The sequence below is a fragment of the Myotis myotis genome, unplaced genomic scaffold, assembly GCF_014108235.1.
Source record: "Myotis myotis isolate mMyoMyo1 unplaced genomic scaffold, mMyoMyo1.p scaffold_m19_p_2, whole genome shotgun sequence".
Classification (NCBI taxonomy): domain Eukaryota; kingdom Metazoa; phylum Chordata; class Mammalia; order Chiroptera; family Vespertilionidae; genus Myotis; species Myotis myotis.
The window spans coordinates 14,035,797-14,062,175 of NW_023416324.1; the positions used below are offsets into that span (position 1 = coordinate 14,035,797).

At 39.5% G+C, this 26,379-nt stretch overlaps 1 protein-coding gene and 1 non-coding gene across 3 annotated transcripts in view; one reads left to right on the top strand and one right to left on the bottom strand.

Annotated features, from left to right (window-relative positions):
- CLIC4 (chloride intracellular channel 4) overlaps window positions 1-26,379 on the top strand; it is a 55,447-nt gene that overhangs the window by 4,702 nt on the left and 24,366 nt on the right. Inside the window, exons 1-2 of one of the 2 annotated variants that reach the window (XM_036351724.1) lie at window positions 1,637-1,841; window positions 21,881-21,990. In XM_036351724.1, coding sequence (XP_036207617.1) covers window positions 1,749-1,841; window positions 21,881-21,990 — 203 coding nt within the window. In that variant the 5' untranslated portion in view covers window positions 1,637-1,748. Of the gene's footprint in view, window positions 1-1,636; window positions 1,842-21,880; window positions 21,991-26,379 lie in introns of those variants that run through there. The other variant, XM_036351725.1, reaches the window with a different exon arrangement.
- On the bottom strand, window positions 5,262-5,388 carry LOC118678051. The gene has a single exon (XR_004974725.1). It is a non-coding gene; the product is annotated as a U4atac minor spliceosomal RNA (small nuclear RNA).

Sequence of the window (26,379 nt, forward strand, 5' to 3'; positions counted from 1 at the left end):
CAAGATATGTGCTCTTGACCGGTAATGGAATCCATAACCCTTCAGTCCCAGGGTCAACGCTCTAACCACTGAAATAACTGGCCAGGGCAGACAGTATATTATTCTTAAATGTGGCCTTCACCTGGCTGGGTTGCTCAGTTGGTTGAGCCTCATCCATACACCAAAAAGGTTTTGGGTTAAATTCCAGGTCAGGGCACATACCTAGGTTGCAGGTTTGATCAGGTTGGGGTGCGATGGGAGGCAACCAATTGATGTTTCCCTCTCCCTCTCTTTCTCTCTTTCTCTCTCTCTCTGAAAAAAAAAATATCTTCAGGTGAAGATTACAAAATAATGTGGGCTTCATTACTGTAATAGGATTCAGGGATTCTGTAAATCCTTGAAATTACATAGAAGATTCTCTGAATTTTTTTCCGCACTGCAGATTCCTAACCCAAGGATTAAGAACCATTTTTCTAAAAAAAGTACATGGTGGCATTCTGATTGTCAAGCGTAATTCATATAAGTAAGGTATAGAAGTGTTTGGGCTAGATAATCACTGAAGTCACTTCCATCTGATTACCTGTGACTTTTACTGGCATGAGCTAAGTGCCTACTACTGCGTTAAGTACTCTGGGAGTTATAAAAGCTATTAAATATTTCCTATCTTTAGGTATATACATTTTATTGGAAAGAAAACAATACAAGATGGTTTGGAGTCAAGTATGGTTCACATTAAGTTGGGCTAGGTCACAGTGGTCGGCAAACTCATTCGTCAACAGAGCCAAATATCAACAGCACAACGATTGAAATTTCTTTTGAGAGCCAAATTTTTTAAACTTAAACTATATAGGTAGGTACATTGTTATTAACTTAATTAGGGTACTCCTAAGGCTTAGGAAGAGCCACACTCAAGGGGCCAAAGAGCCGCATGTGGCTCGTGAGCCGCAGTTTGCCGACCATGGGGCTAGGAGATGGTTCAGAAAGATGAAAGTAAGGTTGAACTTGCTCCTGAAAAAGTGGGTGAAGTAGGTGGATTGGGAATAGCCAAGAATGGCAGTGTTAGTTATGACATCATTTGTAAACTCCTTCTGCAGGAAACAATGGATAGACTGAAACTTGAAAGAAGAAGGAACTAGGAATAAAATTAAGTCCATAGTGCCAGGGAGACAAATTATTTAAAAGTTGAGTATGAGACTTTTCAAACCTAACTTAGATTTTTGCTAATACATTTTGCTAGCCTCGTTTATTCTCCCAACTCTTTCCTGTTCAACAACTATATATTCTACAACTTCCCAGTGGATTTGGGAAGGTGTGAATGGATCAGACAGATGGGCAAACTCTTAGCTGTTTTGCCAGTATAAAGTGGGGGTTCTCTGTTTTGTTTCAAGAGCAGGCTTCAACCCTCTTTTTAAAAAGCACGGACAAATGAAATAAATTTTCTACTGGAAACGATGCTGAGAACTTTGTTCTAGTAATTGAACAAAAACTAACTCAGCATCAGTAGAGTGTTACCTTGGATGTAAATTGATTTATCGTTCATTTGAGGGTTTCAGAAGGGACCATTCAGGAGATGAAAATGAATGTAAAAACGGGAAGTGTTCCTGCTAAGTTTTGTCTAAGATGTTACTGACGATCTAACCATGCTTCTCTTAATAAAGGTGATAATTCCGGTTAAATGTAAAAAGATTGAGAGAAAGGGACCCAGAATGGAAAAGAAACAGGAGACTTCTGAGCCAAGGGGACCGAACACAGGAAAACCCTAGCGCAGTATGAATACCATTAGAAAAGAGGCGATGCGGAGGGCCTGGCTGTCGCTGGAAGTCACGTGTGGTTTGGAGGGAGGCTTGCAGAGTTGCTTGGAAGTAAGTTAAAGGATGATGAGCAACACTTTCCCCCTTCCTGTTTCATTCGAGCTGTGGAGGCTCACTGGTGTCTCCTAAATAGGGAATCGGTGAGTCCATAAAAGGGAAATGTGTTAGGCAGGATGGCAAGTGTGATTAAGACAGGAATGAAGATTTTGATCAAGTAAGGGAGTAAGTTGGGATGGGTGTGCCTGTTTTAGAGGCTGTTGTAGAGAGTGGAAAGGGAGTTTCTGGAGGAAAATGACATTTAGGCCATGATTACAAATCATCCAACTATGACTTAACAGAAATCTAAATTTAATTTAGGGCATTGGTTTGTGAATTCTCTTGGAACCTTTATTTTTTTAAATATGTTTTTATTGATTTGAGAGAGAGAGAGAGAGAGAGAGAGAGAGGAAACATCAATCAGCTGTCTTGAGCCCACAACCTGGGCATGTGCCCTGACCGGGAATTGAACTGGCCACCTTTTGGTGGGACGATGCTCAACCAACTGAGCCACACTGGCCAGGGCTCTCTTGGAACTTTTAATCCTGTTGTCCTTTTTTTGAGACTTGGCTTTTATCCCTCAGTGCTCAGTACCAAGTATTGGTACAAAGGATATCCATTTGCCTTATTTGGTTTGTTACTTTCCTTTATTTAAAATATAAAGCCAGGAGACTATGTTAGTCTAAATTTATGAAAATAACAACTTAGTGTAGATAAATAAGACTGTATCTGATAGTTATGCCAAAGATGGACTAAGAGGATCTTAAATTTTAACGGTAATGTTTTGAAGAAGTAACGATATTAGAAGCAAGGCCATGTTCATCAAACATCTTTTGTCTCAATAGATTCCCCCCTTTTTTTGTAATAAAATTATTCTAACTTTACATGCGAAATAATTCCTTTTTATGAAAAAGATTTAGTTTTCACTATAATAGAATTGTAAAAATGTCAGTTATCTGTAATAATCTAAGTATTGAAATTTACCACCATCTAGCATAGCTATTTATTGGGTGTGTGAGAGAGGAAAAAAAGAATCTGAGCAAACATTGGAGAATACAATATCAAACAATTCAATGAAAGCAGAGGTAATCAACTTATAACACTATGTGAGTTCTGTGCGTGCTTTCCTTCTTTAACTACTTTATTTTGGACATGGAGACCACACGGTAGATTACTAGGGTGAAAGTTCATTAAAAACTAAAGACAGCCAAATTAGTCCATTGTGTTACTTGGGAAAGTGGAAGAGTGGTAGCTGTGAGACCAGACTACATAGACTAATGGAGAGAAAAAGAAGGTGGTGCCCTGGCTGTGGCTCAGCTGTTTGGAGCATCATCCTGTGCACCAGAAGATCTCAGCTTGATTCCCGGTCAGGGCACATGACGAGGTTGTGGATTTGATCCCCTCCCATCCATATATATCTCTCTCATGTCAATGTTTCTCTCTCTCAAATAAAAAAAAAAAGGAGCTTGCTATTTAAATGAAAATTTGGCTTTGAACATATATACATCCAAAACTAAATTGAAAATTTTTTAGCCCTGGAGGGGTGCTCAGTTGGTTCAGGTATTGTCCTGATATGCCAAGGTTGCAGGTTCGATCCCCCTTGCTCCCCCAATCAGGGCACATACAAGAATTAACCAATGAATGCATAAATAAGTGGAACAACAAAATTGATGTTCCTTTCCCTCCCTCCCTCTCTGAAATCAATAAATTAAAAAAATAATTAAAAAAAATTTCCAACAGCCCTAGCTGGTTGGGCTCAGTGGATAGAGCGATGGCCTGTGGACTGAAGGGTCCCAGGTTTGATTCTGGTGAAGGGCACATGCCCTCGTTGCGGGCTCGATCCCCAGTGGGGGGCGTGCAGAAGGCAGCTGATCAGTGATTCTCTTCATTGATGTTTCTATCTTTCTCGCCCTCTCCCTTCCTCTCTGAAATCAATAAAAATATATTTAAAAAATTTCAGACATAAACTTGAAGACTGTGAAGTTTTATATTATTTGATGTTCTAGGTCACAGCATAATTTAGTTAACATAGGAATCTAAAATTTTGGCTTAAAAATTAGGGGTTGTTGATTCTTCATTAAATCATGTAGAAATTGTTGTTAATCCTCAATAACAGCCTTCATTTACATTTTGTAATTGTCAGGAGGAGTCTTGATTACAAATATACTTAAAAAAATGGCTTAGCATAAGTGGTAGCTAACCTAAGTCTGTCTTAGCTTAAATATTGGCCCTAAACTTGAAAAACAATTTTGTTTGCTTTTGCTTCCTAGTATATTCATTTGCATGTATTATGCTCTTTTAAAACTTTTTTTCCAATTAAAAAAGTTACACGTTCACTGTACACAGCTTAGGAAACACAGAAAAGCACAAATATAATAAAAATCACTTAAAACCTTTCTTCTAGAAGTGGCTGCTGTTACCATTTTGTTATATATCCTGTCTTCTTTATAAACTTGCATGAATTATTTTTTCATATTTTCATATTTTTAAAATATTTTTATTGATTTCAGACAGGAAGGGAGAGGGAGAGAGATAGAAACATCAATGATGAGAGAAAATCGTTGATTGGCTGCCTCCTACATGCCCCACATGTCCTTCTTCAATATATTCCTAGTGACCCCCTCCTTCAAAATTTATCTCAAATCCATTCTCTTCTCTCCATCATCACCCTAATCCAGTGGTCGGCAAACTGCGGCTCGCGAGCCACATGCGGCTCTTTGGCCCCTTGTATGTGGCTCTTCCACAAAATACCAACTTCTGCGCATGGGCCACGAAGTTTCAATCACACAGTACGTGCGTGCCCGCACGTGGTATTTTGTGAAAGAGCCACACTCAAGGGGCCAAAGAGCCGCATGCGGCTCACGAGCCGCAGTTTGCTGACCACTGCCCTAGTCCAAGCCGCCATCGTCTTTCTTGATTGCAATGGCCTCCAATTAGTTTTCAATTTTTCTATTCTTGCCTCTCTTCAATTCATTTTCCAGAGTGGTCAGACTACTCATCTTAAAATGCAAATCAAACCACGACACTCCCTTCCCTAAACCCTGCTGAGAAATGCTCTTTATACTAAGGATAAAATTCACGTGACATACAAGGACCTGCATGATGCAGCCCATCTATCTGCTCACTCTACACCTCTCTTTGTTCTCTATTCCAGGCGCACTCTCAATTTGTTGAATTTATTCCAGCTTTATATATGCCAATTCCTCCAGCCTGGGATGCTCTACCCCTCATTTTTCTATACTACTACGCGTCGTACATGTAATTTCTCAGAAGCCCCCACGGAGCTTCCATCTAAACTGAGATTCCTCTCATTCTTTCTCAAGATGCCTTGTTCTTGCCTTTAATGTAATTATACGCTGTCTTTATGTATTTCTTTAACATAAGCCACTCTTACTAAACAACAGGTTCCGGGAGCTCTTTTTTCTTCCCCCTGTCCCCGCCAAAAATCTGCACCAAAATAAAGCAGAGCTCTAGTTGATAGGAGTGTGTTATTTAGGCGTTAGTAGTACTGGCTTCACTACATGCTCACTGGACAGTAGTGCAACCCCAAGAAAAGATAGTTTCATGTGTTCTTAACACATTCAAATTTAACATGTCAAAAACTAAACTTCTGATACCCCCCATTAGAACTAGTTCCTCCCAATCTTCCCATCTCAGTTAATGGCATTCCATTATTCTCGTTGCTCAGAACAAAAAAATCTCAGAATCACTTTTGACTCCTTTCTCTCACATTCCACATTCAATCCATCAAAATAAATATATCTCCATCTTATAAATACATCCACAATCAGACTACTTTTCACCTTAGTCCAAGCCACCGTCATCTCATGCATGAATTAATAAATAGCCTCCTACCCTAACCGGTTTGGCTCAGTGGATAGAGCGTCAGCCTGCGGACTGAAGGGTCCCAGGTTCGATTCCGGTCAAGGGCATGTACCTTGGTTGCAGGCACATCCCCAGTAGGGGGTGTGCAGGAGGCAGCTGATCCATGTTTCTCTCTCATCGATGTTTCTAACTCTCTATCCCTCTCCTTTCCTCTCTGTAAAAAATCAATAAAATATATTAAAAAATAAAAATTAAAAATAAATAGCCTCCTAATTAGTCTCCCTGCTTCTGTCCTTACCTTCCTATGTGCTGTTCCCTATAAGGCTACCAGAATGTCGTTAAACAGAAAACAGCACCCCCTATCATTCTCAATACTCCTTATCCTGCTTCATTTTTCTTCAGAGCACTTATCATTAGTAGATATACATTTATTGTTTATCTCCCATAATTCAGTAAGAACACCATAATGTTCATTGATATATCCAAGCCACTAGAACAATGCCTCAATATTTGTTAAATGATTGCATGAAAGAAGTACAAATATTATTCTAGCAAGCAGAAATTGGAGGTGGGGGGAGAGGTTGAAGAAGCCAAAAACATTTCAAATAGAAAAATGAGGGGTAGAGCATCCCAGGCTGGAGGAATTGGCATATATAAAGCTGGAATAAATTCAACAAATTGAGAGTGCGCCTGGAATAGAGAACAAAGAGAGGTGTAGAGTGAGCAGATAGATGGGCTGCATCATGCAGGTCCTTGTATGTCACGTGAATTTTATCCTTAGTATAAAGAGCATTTCTCAGCAGGGTTTAGGGAAGGGAGTGTCGTGGTTTGATTTGCATTTTAAGATGAGTAGTCTGACCACTCTGGAAAATGAATTGAAGAGAGGCAAGAATAGAAAAATTGAAAACTAATTGGAGGCCATTGCAATCAAGAAAGACGATGGCGGCTTGGACTAGGGCAGTGGTCAGCAAACTGCGGCTCGTGAGCCGCATGCGGCTCTTTGGCCCCTTGAGTGTGGCTCTTCCACAAAATACCACGTGCGGGCGCGCACGTACTGTGCGATTGAAACTTCGTGGCCCATGCGCAGAAGTTGGTATTTTGTGGAAGAGCCACATACAAGGGGCCAAAGAGCCGCATGTGGCTCGCGAGCCGCAGTTTGCCGACCACTGGATTAGGGTGATGATGGAGAGAAGAGAATGGATTTGAGATAAATTTTGAAGGAGGGGGTCACTAGGAATATATTGAAGAAGGACTTGTTTGAGAGAGAGAAGTGTGAGAAATAACTTAGGTTTCTAATTAGAATCACTGGTTGATGAAGATGCCTTTTATTAATATAGAGGGGAGGAGAGAATTTTCAGTTTTTGACTTGAGTTTGACCTGACAGATGTCAGGTGATGTCTACTAGAAAGTTGGATATACAGATCTCATGCACAAAAAGAAATTTGGGACTTGATATATAGTATTTAAAGTGTGGATGAGTGAAGAGTAGGGAGAATGCCCAGGACCAAATTCTGAGGAACTTTCAACACTTAGGGGTTGGGTAATGGAGGAGAAGCTGACAAAGGAGAACAAGGGGGATTGCAATAGAGCAGTAATGAATGGGAAGATGAAAATTTACAGGAGTGAAGTACCATTCACTCTTATGAGAGGGTTTTAAGAAGGAAGGAGTGACCAGTTGTGTCAAGAAAGATGAGTACCTATTTGCTTTATCAGCCTGGAAGCATTGGTAACCTTACTAGTAATAGCTTTGGGGCGGTGCGGGCAAAGCCATAGTAGAGTGTGTGGAAGTAAGAGTAGAGTCACTGTGCAAAACCAACTCTAACAGGAAACGTGGCTAATTAGAAGAGAGGTTGGTAGCTGGAAGGGGATACCTGTCAACGGAAGGCTTTTTTTTTTAAGTATGAGCCATAAGAACTATAATTTTAGAAGAAACACTGTACACCATCATGTTAGAAAGGAAAATATTTTCCACGAGTCATAATTCACTGACTGGAAGATCTGGTTTGTGTACGTATATTTAGAATTGATGCTTATTCCCACTGACTTATATTTTTGTTGCATTTCCCAAATGCAGAAGATAGAAGAAATACATAGAAGAGTATTTCATAGTTAATTAAAATAACATAAACATTTATGGGGTGCTTGCTGTGTACCAGGCACTGTGTTAAGTGCTTACTTGTATTAACTCATTTGATTGTTCTTTAATAAAATGTTTGCTGAAGCCGAAACCGGTTTGGCTCAGTGGATAGAGCGTCGGCCTGCGGACTGAAAGGTCCCAGGTTCGATTCCGGTCAAGGGCATGTACCTGGGTTGCGGGCACGTCCCTGGTGGGAGATGTGCAGGAGGCAGCTGATCGATGTTTCTAACTCTCTATCTCTCTCCCTTCCTCTCTGTAAAAAATCAATAAAATATATTTAAAAAAAAAATGTTTGCTGAAGAAGTACACAGAAGCTTCCCCCACCCCCTCTGCACAGGGCTGGTTCCAGAGGAGGCTGGTGGGAAAAGAAGGAACAAAATATCTGGGGAAAAGCAAATGCTCATTAAATTCATAGAAATATTCATACAAGAAGCCAGAGAAATAGACTGAGAATATAATGCAAGTCATTGGTTTAGTTCATATTTGCTGTTTTGATTTAGTGCCTCAAAACGACTCTTATTTTAGATTGAAATGAACATAATTACTTTTTTTCCCCTTGCAAAAAAGATCAAACGGAGAATCCACACCTATGATCTGGCTCTAGGTATGTGTCGACTGCCGCTAGGATGAAGAGCTGCAGTCTTTGTCCTGAAGACTCAGCAGAGACCCCAGTGCTACATTATGGGGTTGCTTTGGTATTGCTTGTAAAAAGGTTCAAAAGTCACACCCAGGGAATGGTTGTTGACTTGAAATATCATTGTGTTCCCCATGGAAGGCACTAAGTGGTCTATTTCAGAGTTGACGATGGTTAGAATTAATATTTCAAGTAGGCAAGTGGGCTGTGATTTGGAAGAGTGGGTATGAGTGTCATGTCATAGTGTAGTGGGGGAGAGCATGGTTTCCGGAGCCATGCACAGTGCTTCAGTCCTGGTTCTGCCTTTCCCTAGCTGCTCTCGTGTCTCCACTGGGGTGATAGTAGCTACATGAGAAAGTTCTTAGCGTTTGACACAGCGAGCATTGCCTTATTATTCTTCCATGGGCCTTGGGAATGCTGAGTTAAGATTGTATTGGCCCACGTTACTTTATATATTCAGTATATGTGGTTCCAATCTCCAGGATGTTACTAAGAGAAGCATCTGCCAGGCTGTCCCTACAAATAGGTGGGGTTTCCATTTTTTATCAGAAGAGCAGGTTTAGTGCAAAAAATTTTCAAGATTAGACTTGAATTTATTCCTGAATTAACGTCAGTGAACCATGATCCAGCTGACATGTACTAGGTAACTAAAGGATAGTTAGATTGGACTCTGCCGTCTTAGACCGTCTGCCTCAGCAACTCTTTGGACTTGTAGCTAAAGCTGAGAGTTCATTTCTGTAGGAATGTTTGCCTTGTCTCTTTTCTTTTCAACTCCTCCCCCCACCCCCAGCATCCCCTGACTTTTTGCGAGAGCACAAAAGAAGTAAAGAATAATCTATGGCATATAGATAGGATCTAGTGGTCTTGCAGAAGTTCTTTTGAATTATGGATTTTGGCATATATATTTCACTTATTTTCCTGTGCTACTACATTTTACATTTTACTCTTTTTTTTTTTTTTTGGAAAACAGTTTTGATGATTTCAGAGGGGAAGAGAGAGAGAGGGGGGGGGGGAGAGAGATGGAAACATCAGTGATAGAATCATTGATTAGCTGTCCCCTGCATGCCCCCCACTGGGGATCGAGCCCATAACCCAGGCATGTGCTTTTTTTTTCTCTCTTTGGGCATGTGCTGTTGGCTGGAATCGAACCTGGGCCCTTCTGTCTGCAGGCTGAAGCTCTGTTCACTGAGCCAAACCAGCTAGGGCTCTTTTAAAATATATTTTTGTTGATTTCAGAGAGGAAGGGAGAGGGAGATAGAAACATCAATGATGAGGGAGAATCATTGATCGCTTGCCTCCTGCATGCTCCCTACTGGGGATCGAGCCCATAACCCGGGCATGTGCCCTCGACTGGAATCGAACTTGGGACCCTTTAGGCTGATGCTCTATCCACTGACCCAAACTGTGTAGGACCATAAGGTGACTTTAAAAGCCTTCATTTTATAATAATGTTATAAGCTTTTTGAAACTACTTCATTTATTCCTATATAAGATAGAGTACACTGATATATAAAAATGAACAGTAGGTTTTTTGCTTTTCTGTTAAAGTTAGAATAATAATCATAAGATAATAGATAGCAGTAAGTGCACATTATGGTCCAGGCACCAAAACATATGTGCCAAGCCCTTTACATATGTTAGCCAATTTCATCCTCATAAACTCTGAAATAGGTGCTATGAATACCACATTGAAGCTTGAAGAGGTCCTTGCTTGTGTGTGGTCGTGGGGCTAGTAAGTAGCAGTATTGGAATTTGCACCAAGGTCTTTGTGACTTGGAGCCTAACTCTTAACCACTAAGAGTTGTCTTGTTTTATCTTGTTTATATTCTTTTTCTCTATTGGAAGTTGAATATTATCTACCAGAGTTACTATTTGCTCTTTTCAGTCAGCCTGCAAAATAAATAAATCAATCAGATTGTTGAAGGATATTTCTAAAACATGCTAACAACCAATGAGCCTTGATGGTTCTTTAAATGAGTTTGGTTGCTTTCAGTTTTTGGTCACATTGGAAAGGAAACTGTAAAATTTCCATTGCCTCACCTCTGTGCATTTTTGGGCTTGGTTAATTAGTATTTTATAAAGTCTTTAAAAGGGTTATTTATAAACTTATTAAGGAACTTGACTTGACCATCACTTATTTGATTTTAGAATTTTTTTCCAATTTAGAAGTGTCAAAGCAGTCCAAGTTAAAAAAAAAAGTACTAAGTTGTTAATTGTGTGTGTGTGTGTGTGTGTGTGTTTAACCTCTCCCTTCAGAGGAGCCTACACTACTAATCTTTGCATTGTTGATAGAAAAAAAGCAAGGAAGTTTCTTTTTGTGGAGAGAGGAAATGGCTGTTAGTTCAGGACTTTATCCATATTAGGTATAAACTAAATATAGACGTGTAATCCAGGAGTGAAGTCACATCTATAAAGTTTCTTAAGCAGAGCTAATGAGATCAGCCAGTGCTTTGGGATCTGGGTGTTTTTGGTTTTTTTTGTTCTTTTTTATTTAACTTTTGGCTCACTTAAACAGTTACCAAACTGTTTAGTCCTGTGGTCTGCCTCCCATTGTCCCTCAAAAAACCCAAATCCTTTATTTACAAGGGATCTTTCTGTAAAACAAACACACAAGTAAAAAAAGAAAACCTGCTTGTGTATAACCACTTGCTTATTCCTCTTTTTGAAGCAGATTGTTGATGTTTCTTTAGGGTTTTTTTTTTTTTGACCTATGGTTATTTTCGAATCACCAGTTCTTTTCTTTTAGTTATTTTTATCCCTACGTCTTTTTCACATACATTTTTACTGTGAGGCTAGACTCTTGTCTAGTGTAAGAAACATGTTTTACTTAGTGCTTTCTTGGTTTATTAGTTTTAAGTCAGATCTCAGTGTGTTCAAGTGGTAATAGGGTTCTTCTGCTTGATTGGTTATAGATACTATAGAACAGAGTGAAGGAATCAGTCTCCTATTTATGGCCAAAACTCATGTTGTTCTCAGATAAGGACTTTTAAGAGCATTGCGAAACAATGCGAAAGCGTTGTTAAAATAACTGTTTGCAGCTTTCGCGCTCCTCAGAGAGAGCCCTTTGCAAGCGTGCCAGAAACATTCAGGCACTTAGAAGCGTGCTATGCTTCTGAGGAGAATGATATACTTTTATGACATATTTTACTAGAAATATTTTGGAACATAATTAAAAAGTTGCCCTCCTAAATTGAGTTCAGATATCTTCCAAAGCCTTCCTTGACCCTCAGTAGAGCGAATCCTTCCTACTACCGGTCGGGAGCACTTTGTGCTTTTGCATGTTCTGCCACTCCTCTGAATTTTTCATCCTCTGTGTTCCAGGCTAGAATGTGAATTCCAGGAAATCAGGGATCAGGGTCTATTTTCTTATCTTTTATATCTCCCACCTAACATACATCTTGTTATATAGGAAATAGCTCATTAATTCAATAAGTATCTCTTAGTGTTTGTTTTTGGGCAAATTGGTATGCATAGTCTGTGGATAGAAGCATGAAGAGAGAGTATTGTCTGTTTCTGGTGTTGTCTTATACCAGAGGTAAAAGTAATATTCCGTTGTTGAACTTAAGACATATAATTTGCTTACTAGACTGATAGCCATGGATCTAAACTTAATAGATTGGCTTAGAGGTCTAGAATCTCCAAGTTGCATAATGGAAGATGAGGTTCAAGTTGTTGTCACCTGTAAAGTGGGTGTGTGTCTTAGGAGTGATGTTCAATCTAATCCAGATTTACTTTATGTGCTAAAGTAGGTGTTTAGGCTCAGACAGGAAGTTGAGATTTCAGAGTCAGGTCCAGGTAATTAAATTCTCATAATTAGCAGCAGTTTATTAGACAACAAATATAAATGGAGCCAATAAAAATTCCCAGTGACAATGGGAGCAGTTTGCCAGAAAAATGAGAACTATTTCAAGAATGACTTTTTTTAGTAGAAAATACAGTTTCCACATGAACCAACATGAAAGGTAAAGGGAAGGTTTTGTTTGTTGTGTCTAAAGTAAAACAGATACAGAACTATTCTCAGTTAGAATTTGCCTTTATCATATTTAAGGCATCTGTGCATTGAAATGGTAAGCAAACATTTTAATAATAAGCAAGGTATCTAGTACTAGTCAGATATTTTAAATTTATTTAGGCCAGCTAAAAAGTGAGACAAGAATTCTGAATGTTAACTTTTCACAGTTTCAATGTATTGCTGAGTATATAATTTAAAAAAACAAACTTTGTAATATATTTTAATGAGAATTTTAAACATGGATAATTCAAAATAAAATACCAGCAAAAGATTCATGTTTATTTTATTTTATTTTTTTTAGATTCATGTTTATTGAGTGCTAATATTTTATATTAAAACATTCTGTAGCATGTTCATGACTGCAGTTTTTCACTGTTCATTGTTATCATTATTAATCCACTGTTTGTAGTCATTTAGAGGTCCAAAATTTAGCAAACAGTACTGTGATGTGTACCTTTATAGCCAATATTTTTGTACATAATAATATAATGCAATTAAGTTAAGGCCCCACTGTACATGCCCTTGACCGGAATTGAACCTGGGACCCTTGAGTCCGCAGGCTGACACACTATCCACTGAGCCAAACCGGCCAGGGCTGAATTCTTTATTTTGTTAATGAAATGAAAGGAGGGGTCAGGGAGGAGAGGAGGGAGAGAGAGACATCTATGTGAGAGAGACACACCAACTGGTTGCCTCCTGCATGTGCCCCCACTGGGGGCGGGAGCAAACCCCTCAACTCAGGTGCATGCCCCTGATTGGGATTCGAACCCGTGACCCTTGGGTGTGTGGAACGACTCTAACCATTGTACCACACTGTCCAGGGCTATCCTCTGAATTCTTTTTCTTTTCTTTATTTATTTTTTTAATTTTTTTATTGATTAAGTTATTACATATGTGTCCTTATCCCCATGTTACCCCCATCCCTCCCACTCATGCCCTCACCCTCCTGTTGTCTGTGTCCATTGGTTAGGCCTATATGCTTGCATACAAGTCCTTTGGTTGCTCTCTCCTCCTTACCCCCACCCTCCCCTACCTTCCTCTGAGGTTTGACGGTCTGATCGATGCTTCTCTGTCTCTGGGTCTGTTTTTGTTCATCAGTTTATGTTGTTCATTATAATCCACAAATGAGTGAGAGCATATGGTATTTATCTTTCTCTGACTGGCTTATTTCACTTAGCATAATGCTCTTCAGTTTATTTTCTTTTATTTACCAAAAGTATAATCTCTTAAAAACAAACAGCTTTCTGGAGAATTTAGATTTTTTTTTTTTACAAAAGGACAAGTTGGATTTTTTACTCTACTGCTGAATTCTTTGTGGAATTTCTAGGTCTGGGAATTTGCTTATAAAGAGAAATAGCCCTTACCCACTAGAGTTAGGTAGCAGCCATCGCACAGGTCTGGGAAGAGTGTTTTTGAACACTGAATTGTTTTCTTTCACTCCCAGGACTCTTTCTGAGACTAGTTTGTACTACTGCATGTGTATTTTTAAACTGCTCGTAGGGAAGTGGGCTGCTGGATTCTGACTTATGTAAGAATTTTACCCACCCACAGTGTATTTGGCTTCTGCTGATAAACAAGGGAAGACTGGCAGTGAATTTATCTTTGGTTAGAAGATGTTTAAAGAATAAGGCTTTGAGTGAAAAAATTTGAGGTAAAAATTTTTTTGTATGTGACCAAAGTGAGAATAAGTAATTTTAAAGGGCACATGTTTATTTTTAATAGTAGAATCATGCCTTAATATAATGAACACATTGGTTTTCTCCATTCCTGAAATTAACTCTTTTAAATGCCAAGCATTTACATTCTACTGCGTTTTATCTGAAATTGTCTTGATTTGACTTGATTTTCAGCTAAACTCAGACTTGGGATTTTAGGACTCCCTCTCTTTGGCTCTCTTTTCTGTGGCGTTCTACCTTCTTTTCCGGTGGTGATGGTGGCTCTTCACTCTGTCCTTCGGTTCTTCAGGCGGCAACATTGTGAATTTTCCATTGGAGTCTTAGCTGCCCTGCATGGCACAAGGTTAAAAGAAAAAAATTGGGGCAACTTGTCTACTCTATTTCCCTTTTTCCAAGTGTCCCCTCCCACATCTGCCTGCTTTTTGTTCATTCTCCAGTGCTGTCAAGTGGGCTATTTTTGTCTGGAAGCTGTCACTGCTCTGGGGCAGAGGGTTGATCCTATGGGACCTACTTAGTTCATACTCGAAGCCTGAAATTGTTTTTTTGTTTTTTTTTTTAAATTGATTTTCAGAGAGGAAGGGAGAGGGGGAGAGAGATAGAAACATCAGTGATGCGAGAGGAACCATTGATCAGCTGCCTCCTGCACACCCCAAACTGGGGATTGAGCCCACAACCCGGGCATGTGCCCTCAACCAGAATCGAACCCGGGACTCTTCAGTCTGCAGGCTGATGCTCTATCCACTGAGCCAAACCCGCCAGGGCTGAAATTGATTTTTTAAAATTAGCTTTATAATTTTAGAATAGTTTTATATTTATAGAAAAATTTCAAAAATAGCACAGAGTTCTCAAATTGATTTTAAAAGGAAATGTTTCTAAAACATTGTTTCCGTGACTTCTTAAAATGCTGAATTTAACTGCCAGTTAATGTCAGCATTCTGAATACTAATTCAGTCCTGCAGCAGTGGCCTCGGGAACTCGTGGCCTGGGTAAGACTACTTTTTGCCTTTCTGCTAAAGCGGCCTCTGTTGTTATGCCTTTTGAATCTAGATCTCCTTTGTGTGAGTTCATGGGTGCGTGTATGTTTATATGTGTTTTCTATTTTTTCCTTTGCTAACTTAGTTCTATTGATGCAGCCCATTTCCTTTCATTTTCTATTGTAATCTGTTGTGGTTGGCTAAGCCAGATAAGCAAACTTGTTAAAATTTGTTTGAAATAAGAATAAATAATTTCTGAGAGCTTGAATGTTGAGTTGATGGGTCAGGTACATGACCATTGGTTTTTCAGAGGTTTTTTCCTCTGTTTAATATGATAGCCACCAGCCATATGTGGCTAATGAGAGCTTGAAATGTGTCTAGTTTGAATTGAAGTGTACTATAAGTCTAAAATATATACCAGATTTCAAATATTTACTACAAGAAAAGAATGTAATAACATTTTTTGTTGATTACATGTTGAAATGATATTTTAGGTAATATAAAATAAAATATTATTTAAATTAATTTTGCCTGTTTCTTTTTATTTTAAAAAAAATAGAGCCACTAGAGTCTTTTTCGCTCCTCCTGTTTTAGGCTTTTGAGGAGTGAATGTAAACTTCTCAGAACTTGTTTTCATTATGGTTCTGTTGTGCTTAGATGGAAAGTCTGGTCATTGTATATCTGACACTTTGTTTTAATAAAGTATCCCTGCTGAAACATTTCAGATTTTTAAAAAATATATATTTTATTGATTTTTTACAGAGAGGAAGGGAGAGGGATAGAGAGTTAGAAACATCGATGAGAGAGAAACATCGATCAGCTGCCTCCTGCACACCTCCTACTGGGGATGTGCCCACAACCAAGGTACATGCCCTTGACCGGAATCGAACCTAGGACCCTTCAGTCCGCAGGCTGACGCTCTATCCACTGAGCCAAACCGGTCAAGACTCAGATTTGATTTTAATACAGATAGAGCCGTTGTTTTCATTTTCAGCATATGCTTCAGATATGTAGCAGGCAAAAGTACTCAGTAGGATCTTTTTTAACTGTCATTGTTAGTTCGGTTAGTGGTTTTTGACTATTTTGCATTCAACATTTTTTAAAGCAATATGAAGGAAAAAGCAGGTCTGTATTTAAGCAGTCGACTGTTTTGGCAGTGATTAGGGACAAGAAGATTATCATGTGTAAACATTTGGAATATTTTCTTTACATTTTTTTCTTAAATCAAACAAAGACGATAAAACAGTGCAGAGGTGTATAAAGTTAACATCCCTGTCCCTTCCTCTCCCCAAATGTGTCCTGAGATATAGACAGTGTTAATTTTGGATTATAGCCTTTCACACCTAAAAATATTTTCAAGCCAAGGCTAGTACAGCTCTATGGTTGTTACCTCCTGATGGGATTTTCTTTTTAACTTGCAACAAAATGTAGACACATTCACCGCTGTCTTGAGGCTTTCCTCTACCAAGTTGTTCAAACCAGAAACCTAAGAGTTATTTGATTTCTTTCTTACCCTCACCTCCCACATCCAAACCATCCACAAGTCTTTAGGGTTGTACCTTCTGAATTCAGTTTAATCTATGCATTTTTTTTCATCTCCATTGCCTCTACCTAATCCCGGCCACATTTTGCTGGGACTACTGCAGTAGGTCTCCCAGCTTCCATTCATCAGCCCCATACCCCCAACCTGTTTTCCATATGGTAGTAAGTGTTATTTATTGCCTGAAAATGGAAATTGCATTTTATGCTCACGTCCCCACCCACCAAAACCCATCAGTGGTACCCCATTACCCCATTCTGTAGTACCCCTGTCCCCCAAGCTCCATGAAGTCAGGAATATGTTTTTCACTTGGCATATACTTTGTTACTGAGCACTTAACCACATGCTGGGCTATATTTTAAGAGATTTTCATATATTAACTCATTTAGGCTAATAATAACTCTGTGGCCCTAACCGGTTTTGCTCAGTGGATAGAGCGTCCTCCTGCGGACTGAAGGATCCCAGGTTCGATTCCAGTCAAGGGCATGTACCTTGGTTGCGGGCACATCCCCGGTAGGAGGTGTGCAGGAGGCAGCTGATCCATGTTTCTCTCTCATTGATGTTTCTAACGCTCTATCCCTCTCCCTTCCTCTCTGTAAAAAAATCAATAAAATATATTAAAAAAAATAACTCTATGATGTAGATATTATTCCCCATTTTACATGTAAGGAAACTGAGTCCCAGAGATGTTAAGTAACATGCTTAACATCACACAAGTGGTTAAGTAGAAGAACCCCTGTATTAAACCAGGGACTCTGCTTCCAGAGTCCTTGCTGTTAATCATTGTGTCCAATGATTTCTTTCTATACAGTAGGTACCTGGTTAACGTTTGTTCAGTGAGTGAATAAATTGTTCCCCCAGTAAGCATCAAAGGTTATTTCACATAGGTAAGGGCGTCAACTGAAGAACAGGTTGTTAGGCTGAGTTCTGTGCAAGAAGTATCTTTAAAGTTAGGTAACCTTTACTAAACTCTTACCATGTGCCAGGAACTGTGTGTGTACCCTAACTATTTGGATCCCCATAATAAGAGGTATATGAAGTCGAGTTTCACAGATGTTAAGTAATGTTAAAATGAAGATTCCATAGCTAATAAGTAGTGAAATCAGGTTCAACTCCAGGTTTGTCTGATTCTAAACCTTGTTATTTCCCACATACTCTGCAGCCCTGTAGAAGGATAACAGCTTACTAAACAAACCTTTAGACCTTGGTTTCAGCATGTGTGTAGCAAAAACCAAAGAAATAGATAATAGAAGCCAGGTGACTACCCATTTATCATGTTGTTTTCTGACCTTTAAGTTAATCTAAATCAAAGCAAGCCCTTTTGTATATTTAGATAGCTAATTTAGATAGAATCCACACTAAAAGTTAAATGAGGTCTTTAAATTTTGAGTGCATTTTTTTTTTTTTTTTTTGGCAACACGTTTTATACATTTCCTAGAAAATGTGTCAAAGGAAATGATTTAATGGTCAGGAGCCCATTCTTACCTTCAGAGGCAGCCTCTCTTTTCCCTACTCATCAGCACCCCTCACCCCCAGTCCCATAAACACAAAGAAATAGAGAAGAATGAAGTTGAAGATCTTTGGTGTTTTAAGGTCTGACTTTCTATAAACTGCTTACGCTGGGTTTTCTAAGTGAGCAGTTCCTTAACTTTGAATTAGTAAAACATTAAAATATTTATGGCATCTACCACTGACCCCTTTTCTGCAATGTGGGAGTTAATCCAGCAGTTTCTGATTAAATAGTGGTATTAGGCAACTCAAGAATTACAACAGAGGTCCTGATGGAGGAGGGTGAGGAAGAGTTGAGTGTGTGAGAGGAACCCCAGACAGCAAGTCAGTCAAAACTAACCCCTTTATAAGAACAAAACCCAAATGAATGCCAATTCATCTTTTATCTGGAAATTGGTGATTATTTCTGGGCCAGTGGGATTATTCAAATTTTTGCTTTGATTATTTGGGTTTTCTGGTTTTTAAGAAAAATTATAGACATTAATTTTTTATAAGCTGCAATTATAATTTTAAAACTATATATTCTAAATTAAAATCTTGTCCAGTATATGTATATTTATACTTATAATTTGTGTCTATATATTTTGGAATCAGCTTTGTTGAGGTGTAATTCAAAGACCATACAATGAACCCATTTAAAGTATACATTTCAGTTGTTTTTAGTTTATTCAGAGTTGTTCAACCATCACCACAGTCTAATTTTAGAACATTTTTATCATTCCAGAAAGAAACTTTGTACCTGTTAGTAGTTACTCCCTAACTCCCCCCCCCCCCCCCCCCCCCCCCCCGGCCATAAGCCCTAGGCAACCACTAATTTACTTTCTGTCTCTATGGATTTGCCTGTTGTGGACATTTTCTATAAATGAAATTACGAAGCCCTGGCTGGGTGGCTCAGTTGACTGGAGGGTTGCCTGATACACCAAAAGGTTGTGGGTTTGATCCTGCAACCAAGGTCCGTGCCCTTGATTGGAATCGAACCTGGGACCCTTAAGTCCATGGGCCGACGCTCTGTCCACTGAGCCAAACCGACTAGGACTCAGTGAATAGTTTGAATGAATAATAGGACTTACGTTACTGTACCTTTCCGTGCACAGATGAAGCTCAATCAACTGAGCCATACCCGCCAGAGCCCAATTTAATGATTTTAACACTGCTGTGGTAGGTAGTTTGGAAAGTTGTAGTTAATTTTACAGATTAAGTAAATGGAAAAGGATGAAGACCTTAGTCAGACTTATAATTTGTTTACTAAACTTTTCTGCTTTTTCAGTAAGTCTCAAATTTGGTATCCTTTTTTTTTGTATTTATGCTTCTGCTGCTAACCGTGTTAAAACTTGGAGAAAAACAAAAGAAAAACAATGATAAAAGTTGGTTATCTAAAGATACAAGCTTGTGTGAAAATATCAATCACCAAGCTATTTAGAAAGGTAGTGTGTTAACTTTTTCTGATCTGTAATAAACTCATTTGTATGCTATGTGTTTGGATGGTGAGCACCTTCAAAAAAGCAACTTTGAGTATCAGTTTGTTATATAATAGGACTTAGTCCTAAAAAACTGACTTGTGCTCTAAAGAAGGAATATTGCCCAGCCGGCATGGCTCTGTGGTTGAGTGTCAACCTATGAAACAGGAGGTCATGGTTCGATTCCTGGCCAGGACACATGCCGGGTTGCAGGCTCGAGTCCCAGTGGGGGGCATACAGGAGGCAGTCGATCAATGATTCTCTCTCATCATTGATGTTTCTGTCTCTCCCTCTCCCATCCTCTCTGAAATCAAAAGAATAAAAATAAATAAATAAAGGAATACTGTCCTAACCTTTTCACACCAGTGTTCCTCATTGTGCCCAGCAGATGCCTCTTTGTGACTCTGGGTGTCCTGGGCCTCGCCCTGGGAATTCTTCTGCAGCAGAGTCTCTGGATGTAAGGCACAGAAATCTTCATCTTAAATGCTTTCTCTAAGTTATTCTTAGTCACTCTAAAATTTAAGGACTAGAACTTCTTTAGGAAATAAATTTTGTATAAGTTGCAGTATTAGAAATTAATAAAATTCATTCTGGCTACAATTCTGTGTATATTTTGTTTCTGATAAAGAATGGTAAGTTTTTTCCCTCCAAGCTCAGTTGTAACTATCCCATACTGTCTGGTTAGGGTAGGGTTTTGGGGTCCTTATATGCCTGTATGTTTTGCTGGTTATATTATGTGTAATCAGCTAACTGCTTTTATCTTTTTATACCCTCCTGCCGCCCCCCTCCCCCCCACTTGACCATTAACTAGGAATTAATGATGTAACTTGATACAGCGTTTTACGGACATGGCTTCTGAGTTGCTTTGAGAGTTACTTCAGAATAATAAACAGTACTTTTACCAGCGTCTTTGAATGACTTGTTGGAGGTCATTTCTGGCTTCTCCATAGACCTCTTGGTGAAGGGAGCTGTGTTGGGCCCTAGCAAGTGTCAGAGTGTTCTCTTCCAGCAGCTGGCCCTCTCCAACCCCCATTTCCCATTCCCCCTCCTTCCTTCTTTTTAAGCTTGGGGCCCACGTGATGGAATTAAAGATTTGTTCCACTCTGATTTTTAGGAAAATTGTACTTCATTGTTGAACTCGGGGAAGTCAACTGCGGCATTCATTAATTGGATCACAAATGGCTTATTGTAAAGCTACGTTTGTTCTTTCTCTCCCTGAAGGAATGTGTAAAACAGGATATGTAATTTTTATAATGAATATTTTTTAGAATAGGGGGAGGCTGGCAGTTAACTCTTTGGACACACCTACAAGTTTCCCTTTATATATTGTCCTATAAAGAATATTATCTCATAGAACAAAACATGATTTGCATTTTATAAAACCCATGATAGACTTTGTCTTTTCCCTGGGGCAAGGATATATGTATCCCCTACGCCCGTGGTCGGCAACCGTGGCTTTCGAGCCACATGCGGCTAATTGGCCCCTTGAGTGTGGCTCCTCCACAAAATACCATGTGCGGGCGCGCACGTACAGTGCGATTGAAACTTCGTGGCCCATGTGCAGAAGTCGGTATTTTGTGAAAGAGCCACACTCAAGGGGCCAAAGAGCCGCATGTGGCTCGTGAGCCGCGGTTTGCCGAGCTGCAGTTTGCCGACCACTGCCCTAGTCCCTAGGGCAGCCGTGGGCAAACTATGGCCCGCGGGCCATCCGTTTGAAATGAATAAAACTATTGAAAAAAAAGACTGTACCCTTTTATGTAATGATGTTTACTTTGAATTTATATTAGTTCACACAAACACTCCATCCATGCTGTTGTTCCGGCCCTCCGGTCCAGTTTAAGAACCCATTGTGGCCCTCGAGTCAAAAAAGTTTGCCCACCCCTGCCCTAGGGGCTAATTAGACCTGTGCTGTCCTATTACCCACATGTGACCTGACCATTTAAATTGATTAAAAGTAAATAAAAATTTAAAAGTTTAGGTCAGTTGAACTAGCCACATTTCAAGTACTCATGAAGCCACATGTCACAAATGATTACCATATTGGGCAGTGGTAGTAGAGATAATTCCTATCGTTGCTGAAAGTTCTCTTGGACAGTCTATACTAGACTGGCCATTTTTAAAAAGAGAAAGAGACAAGTGAAAGAGCAAAATAATAAAGACCCGCATTTCTACCCTTCTTTCCAGAGTGCCACGTTTCCTGTCTCCTTGTACTCTTGATTAGAGTTCAGAAAAAAGGTCTGTTTTGAGTGTCATCACTTTGACCTTGTTTTTTCATGTTTCTGTTTCCTAGGCTGGCAGTGATGGTGAAAGCATAGGAAACTGCCCCTTTTCCCAGAGGCTCTTCATGATTCTTTGGCTCAAAGGAGTTGTATTTAGCGTCACAACTGTTGACCTGAAAAGGTAAGACGTGGTTGCGGTTATCTGAGTATATGTAGATCACTTTTTCAGTTTGATCCTCTCCCCGTCCCTCACTTTGTTCGCCATATCTTCTCTGAAGAAAGTATATTGTATTAAAGTTCAGCTGATGTGTGGACAAACTGAACTTGTATTAAGTATTATGGTAATTCACAATATCAGTAAATTGCATTGTCGCCACTCAGTCTTTTTAGGAACTCGTTGTATGTTTACCTTACATTTCAAGAGCAGCACCAGGAGTGACGTTTTGGTGTGGATGCAGTGAAATCTTTGCCATTTCTGTGTAAACATGAGTCTATGAAGAACTTTCTAAGCTGACAGCTTCTTGAGCTCAAGTTTGCTGATAAACACGTGGCCTATATAATTTAGATCAGGGGTCCTCAAACTTTTTAAACAGGGGGCCAGTTCACTGCCCCTCAGACCGTTGGAGGGCCGGACTATAGTTTAATTAAAAACTATGAACAAATTCCTATGCACATTGCACATTACTTATTTTGAAGTAAGAAAAATGGGAACAAATACAATATTTGTATTTGCATGTGGCCCGCGGGCCGTAGTTTGAGGACCCCTGATCTAGATCCTTAAAGGCAAGAATGTGATTTTAGGAGGATAAATACAGCTAGGTCTATTTTATTTAACCTCCTTTCTAGGAATTAAAATAGGATTTTTTAATAATACAATTTCCACCATATTTGGTTAAGTATTATTGTAAAACTAGAGGCCCAGTGCATGAAATTTACACACGGGTAGGGTCCCTAGGCCTGGCTGGCGACCTGGGCCGATCAGGTTCCCTGCCTCCTTCCCTCGCTCCCTCAGTGTCCTGCCGCCGCTGGTTGCCTGTAATGTTCTGTGCTGCTCCCTGGTGGTCAGCGCGTGTCATAGCGAGTGAGCGAACTCCAGGTCTCCCGGTTGAACTCCTGAGGGGGCACTTTGCATATTAGCCTTTTATATATAGAGATAAGAGCAATTATCCGTGGCTGTGATTGTTCTTGCTAGTTGAAGAGTTGTTTCTAACTTTTGCCATGGAGCACAGTGGAGAGGGAGAAGGCTGAGAAGAGCCCTGATAGGTAGTAAGGTGTTTTTACTCAGGAACTCCTGTTCCTCCTGAGATGAAGAACATTCATACTTAAAAGAAAAGAAAAAAGACTTAAATCAAGGGTTAAGAACAGTTGTAGCAATAGACAATCTAGGACTCAGCAATGGAAATGTGTTCCTCTTGACACAACATGGTTTGCTGCTTATTTTTAAGCATATCAGTCATGAACAGTGTTCAAGAAAAAAATATGGATAGGCTATCACTTAATGGATGGCAGAATTCCTCTGTGTTATCCCTCCGGGCATCACAGAGTGAGAGTTTCGTGAGAGCTGTGAACTTACTCCCCGTTCTAGGTTAGCATTCCCTGGGACACCTGTCAGTTCCTTACAGTTTATTCCTTACCTACTGCTAGTGCACTTATTTGAAAATATGCAGACGTAGAATTTATTTATTGAAAATAAGCCTGAAATCTTCCAGGAACTCCATTAGTTATGTATATGAATGTAGAGAAGGCCGCTGGGGATAGTAAGAGTTAAAACTGCAGGTTCTTTGGAAGACCTAACTCATATCGGACAGAGCTATTGTAAGAATGAAATAATTCATGGAGTTATCCTTTGATTACTGTTTTTTTCCTACATGCATTCGCAAAGAAGTTTCCCAATATAACTTCTAAAAATAGACCATGCTGCCAGGCACACACCCTGACTGTGGCCTAAAATACATGTATTTCTGCTATTCCATTTTTGGATTGGAGCAAGTGAGTTGACTGCCATGCTTCCAAAAATCCTTTCAACAGCTCAATACAGTGCTCGATTGGGGTACATACCAGTAATGGTACCATAAACGAAGACCGTCTGGTTCAGGAAAGGAAGTTAACACATAATGGCTATTTCAAAGTCATTGGTTTCACTTTTCATTTACAAACTTTTTAAAAGGCATTATTCTTGTAAGCTGGCTGATGTTTGAGCATATGTGTAAGTGTGATGTACCCTACATGTCCAAAGTGACACATGGGCCCCCAGTGTGGCTCCCTTGTTTGGAGCATCGTCCTATACATGGAAAGGTGGTGGGTTCAATTCCCCGTTAGGGCACATATCCAGGTTGTGGGTTCAATCCTCATCTGGGCTTGTATGGGAAGGCAACTGATTGATGTTTCTCACATAGATATCTCTCTCTCTCTCTCTCTCTCTCTCTCTCTCTCTCTCTCTCTCTCTCTGTCTCTGTCTCTCTCTCCCTCTCCCTCCCTCCCTTCCTTCCTCCCTCTCCCCTCACCCTCTAAAATAGATTTTAAAAAATTTTTTAGAAGTGACACATAGGGAGTTTCAGGGCCTCCTATTAGAAAATACTACCACTCAAAAAAAGGTATTTTATTTCCTAGGGCTTTTTGTAAAATCAACAGAGTACACTAACATGGGAGCCTATATTTTTTTAGTTTTCTTTAGAAATCTTAGGTCTATAGTATATATATATTTTTAAAATGGTTCTTAAGGGCAATTAAAAATATACAAAAGCAGTACATGATAATGAGTCCCTCCACCCCTGGTCATCAACTTCTCTTCACAAATATCATTGCATTTAGAGTTGGTCTTGCCCTAGCCCGTTTGGCTCAGTGGATAGAGCATCGGCCTGCGGACTGAAGGGTCCCAGGTTCGATTCCAGCCAAGTGCACATGCCTGGGTTGCTGGCTCAATCCCCAGTGGGGGGAGTGCAGGAGGCAACTGATCAGTGATTCTCATCATTGATATTTCTATCTGGCTATCCCTCTCCCTTCCTCTATGAAATAAAAAAAAAGAAGAAAAAAAATATATATTTAGAGTTGGTCTTTATCTTTCCAATCCTTTTCTATGAGTTTACTTATAGCCTTTAGTTAGATTTCAAAGAGAAAGTGAACATTGGCTCAAAAAAACTATAAAATCAAATTGTCACAGAGGAATACAGCATCCTGTAGTGAAAAGTACCTTTCATAATATAGTCTTAACTATGACTGATTATAGGAAGCTGTGTGGGAGAAAATGCCCATAGTGCTTATTTTCCTGCTTTTTTTCTGATTAATTGCCTAATTCCTCAGTGGAAAGTACTGATCCCAGAAGAAACGTGGTGAGCAATAGAACTTTCCTGAGAGCTATTTAAAAACCCACTCTATGCTGTGAAAAAATTATTGTTACATGACATTTCATCCATTAAAATCAAGCCAGTTCTGGCACAGTGTGACACGGTCTCTTTGAATCTCAATTGGTGTTAATGACGGTGCTGGCGGTATTCATGTGCCCTGTGAAACTTGGAACAATCTCCCGTCGCTTGCCTGCCAGTGCTGCCTTAATGCGTTAGTGTGGGAGTCCGTTTTAAACCTAATTTTCTGTTCATGCTACAATCGCATTACAGAACTTTTGGATTCAAAACAGTTCCCAAGCGTTAGGAGAAATTTAGGTTTTACATCAACCACTATTTGGACAAAAAGTTCAGATAAATAAGTGGAAATATTAAAATTTGGGGCGAATGTTTAAAGATGTTATCACATGTCGTCAGAGGGGAACAACCGTGCATTGTAGCAAGTATCAGGGGTAGAGGCCTGGTTCTGTTTGAAGAGAGCCCTGGGGTCTTGGGCAAGCGTCTCATCTGGGAGGTCAGTTGTCTCATTTTTAAATTCAGGAAAAAGGAAGGGAAACTAACATTTCTTCAGTCTATTATGTGCTAACCATTGTTCAGGGTACTTCTTACTACTCTCACTAAACCATTTTCAGACCTGCTACTGAATGTAATTCATTTTTTTAAATAACACGGCTACTGTAGGATCTTTCTGGCTGACAGGTTCCTGGCAGCGACCAAGATCTTTATTTGAAGACTTACACTATCTTCATTATGCCCAGAAGTTCCTAAATCAGATTAGCATCTTTAGAGCACAGATAAACCTGAGATGTAGGCAAGGAAGAGAAAAGAAGAAAGTATGAGAATGGAGGGGGAGAGAAAGAGAGAAAAAGAAAGAGAAAGAAATTGAGACACTGCCTTGGCAATAGCTGGGTGTGGCCGTATTTCATCACATACTTGCTGGGGGAAACTCTGGTTTTGAGAAATGAGAGTAGAAATAACTTTTAAGGAATTTATTGTAAAAGCAGTGATATCTGCTATATTACTAGTGAGTAAAATCCCCCTCCATTGTATTCTCTGAGAAGAGAAAGTAAATTGGAGACCACTTTTTTAAAAGTCTGAGAAATACATGTTTCCATTTCCTCATCCCCACCTTAAACACTGAAACTATTTCCTCTGCAATGTCATTACTGATTCTCTTGTTTGAAATGTCAACATACCAAATTGTAACATATTATGTGAGTCACACTCAC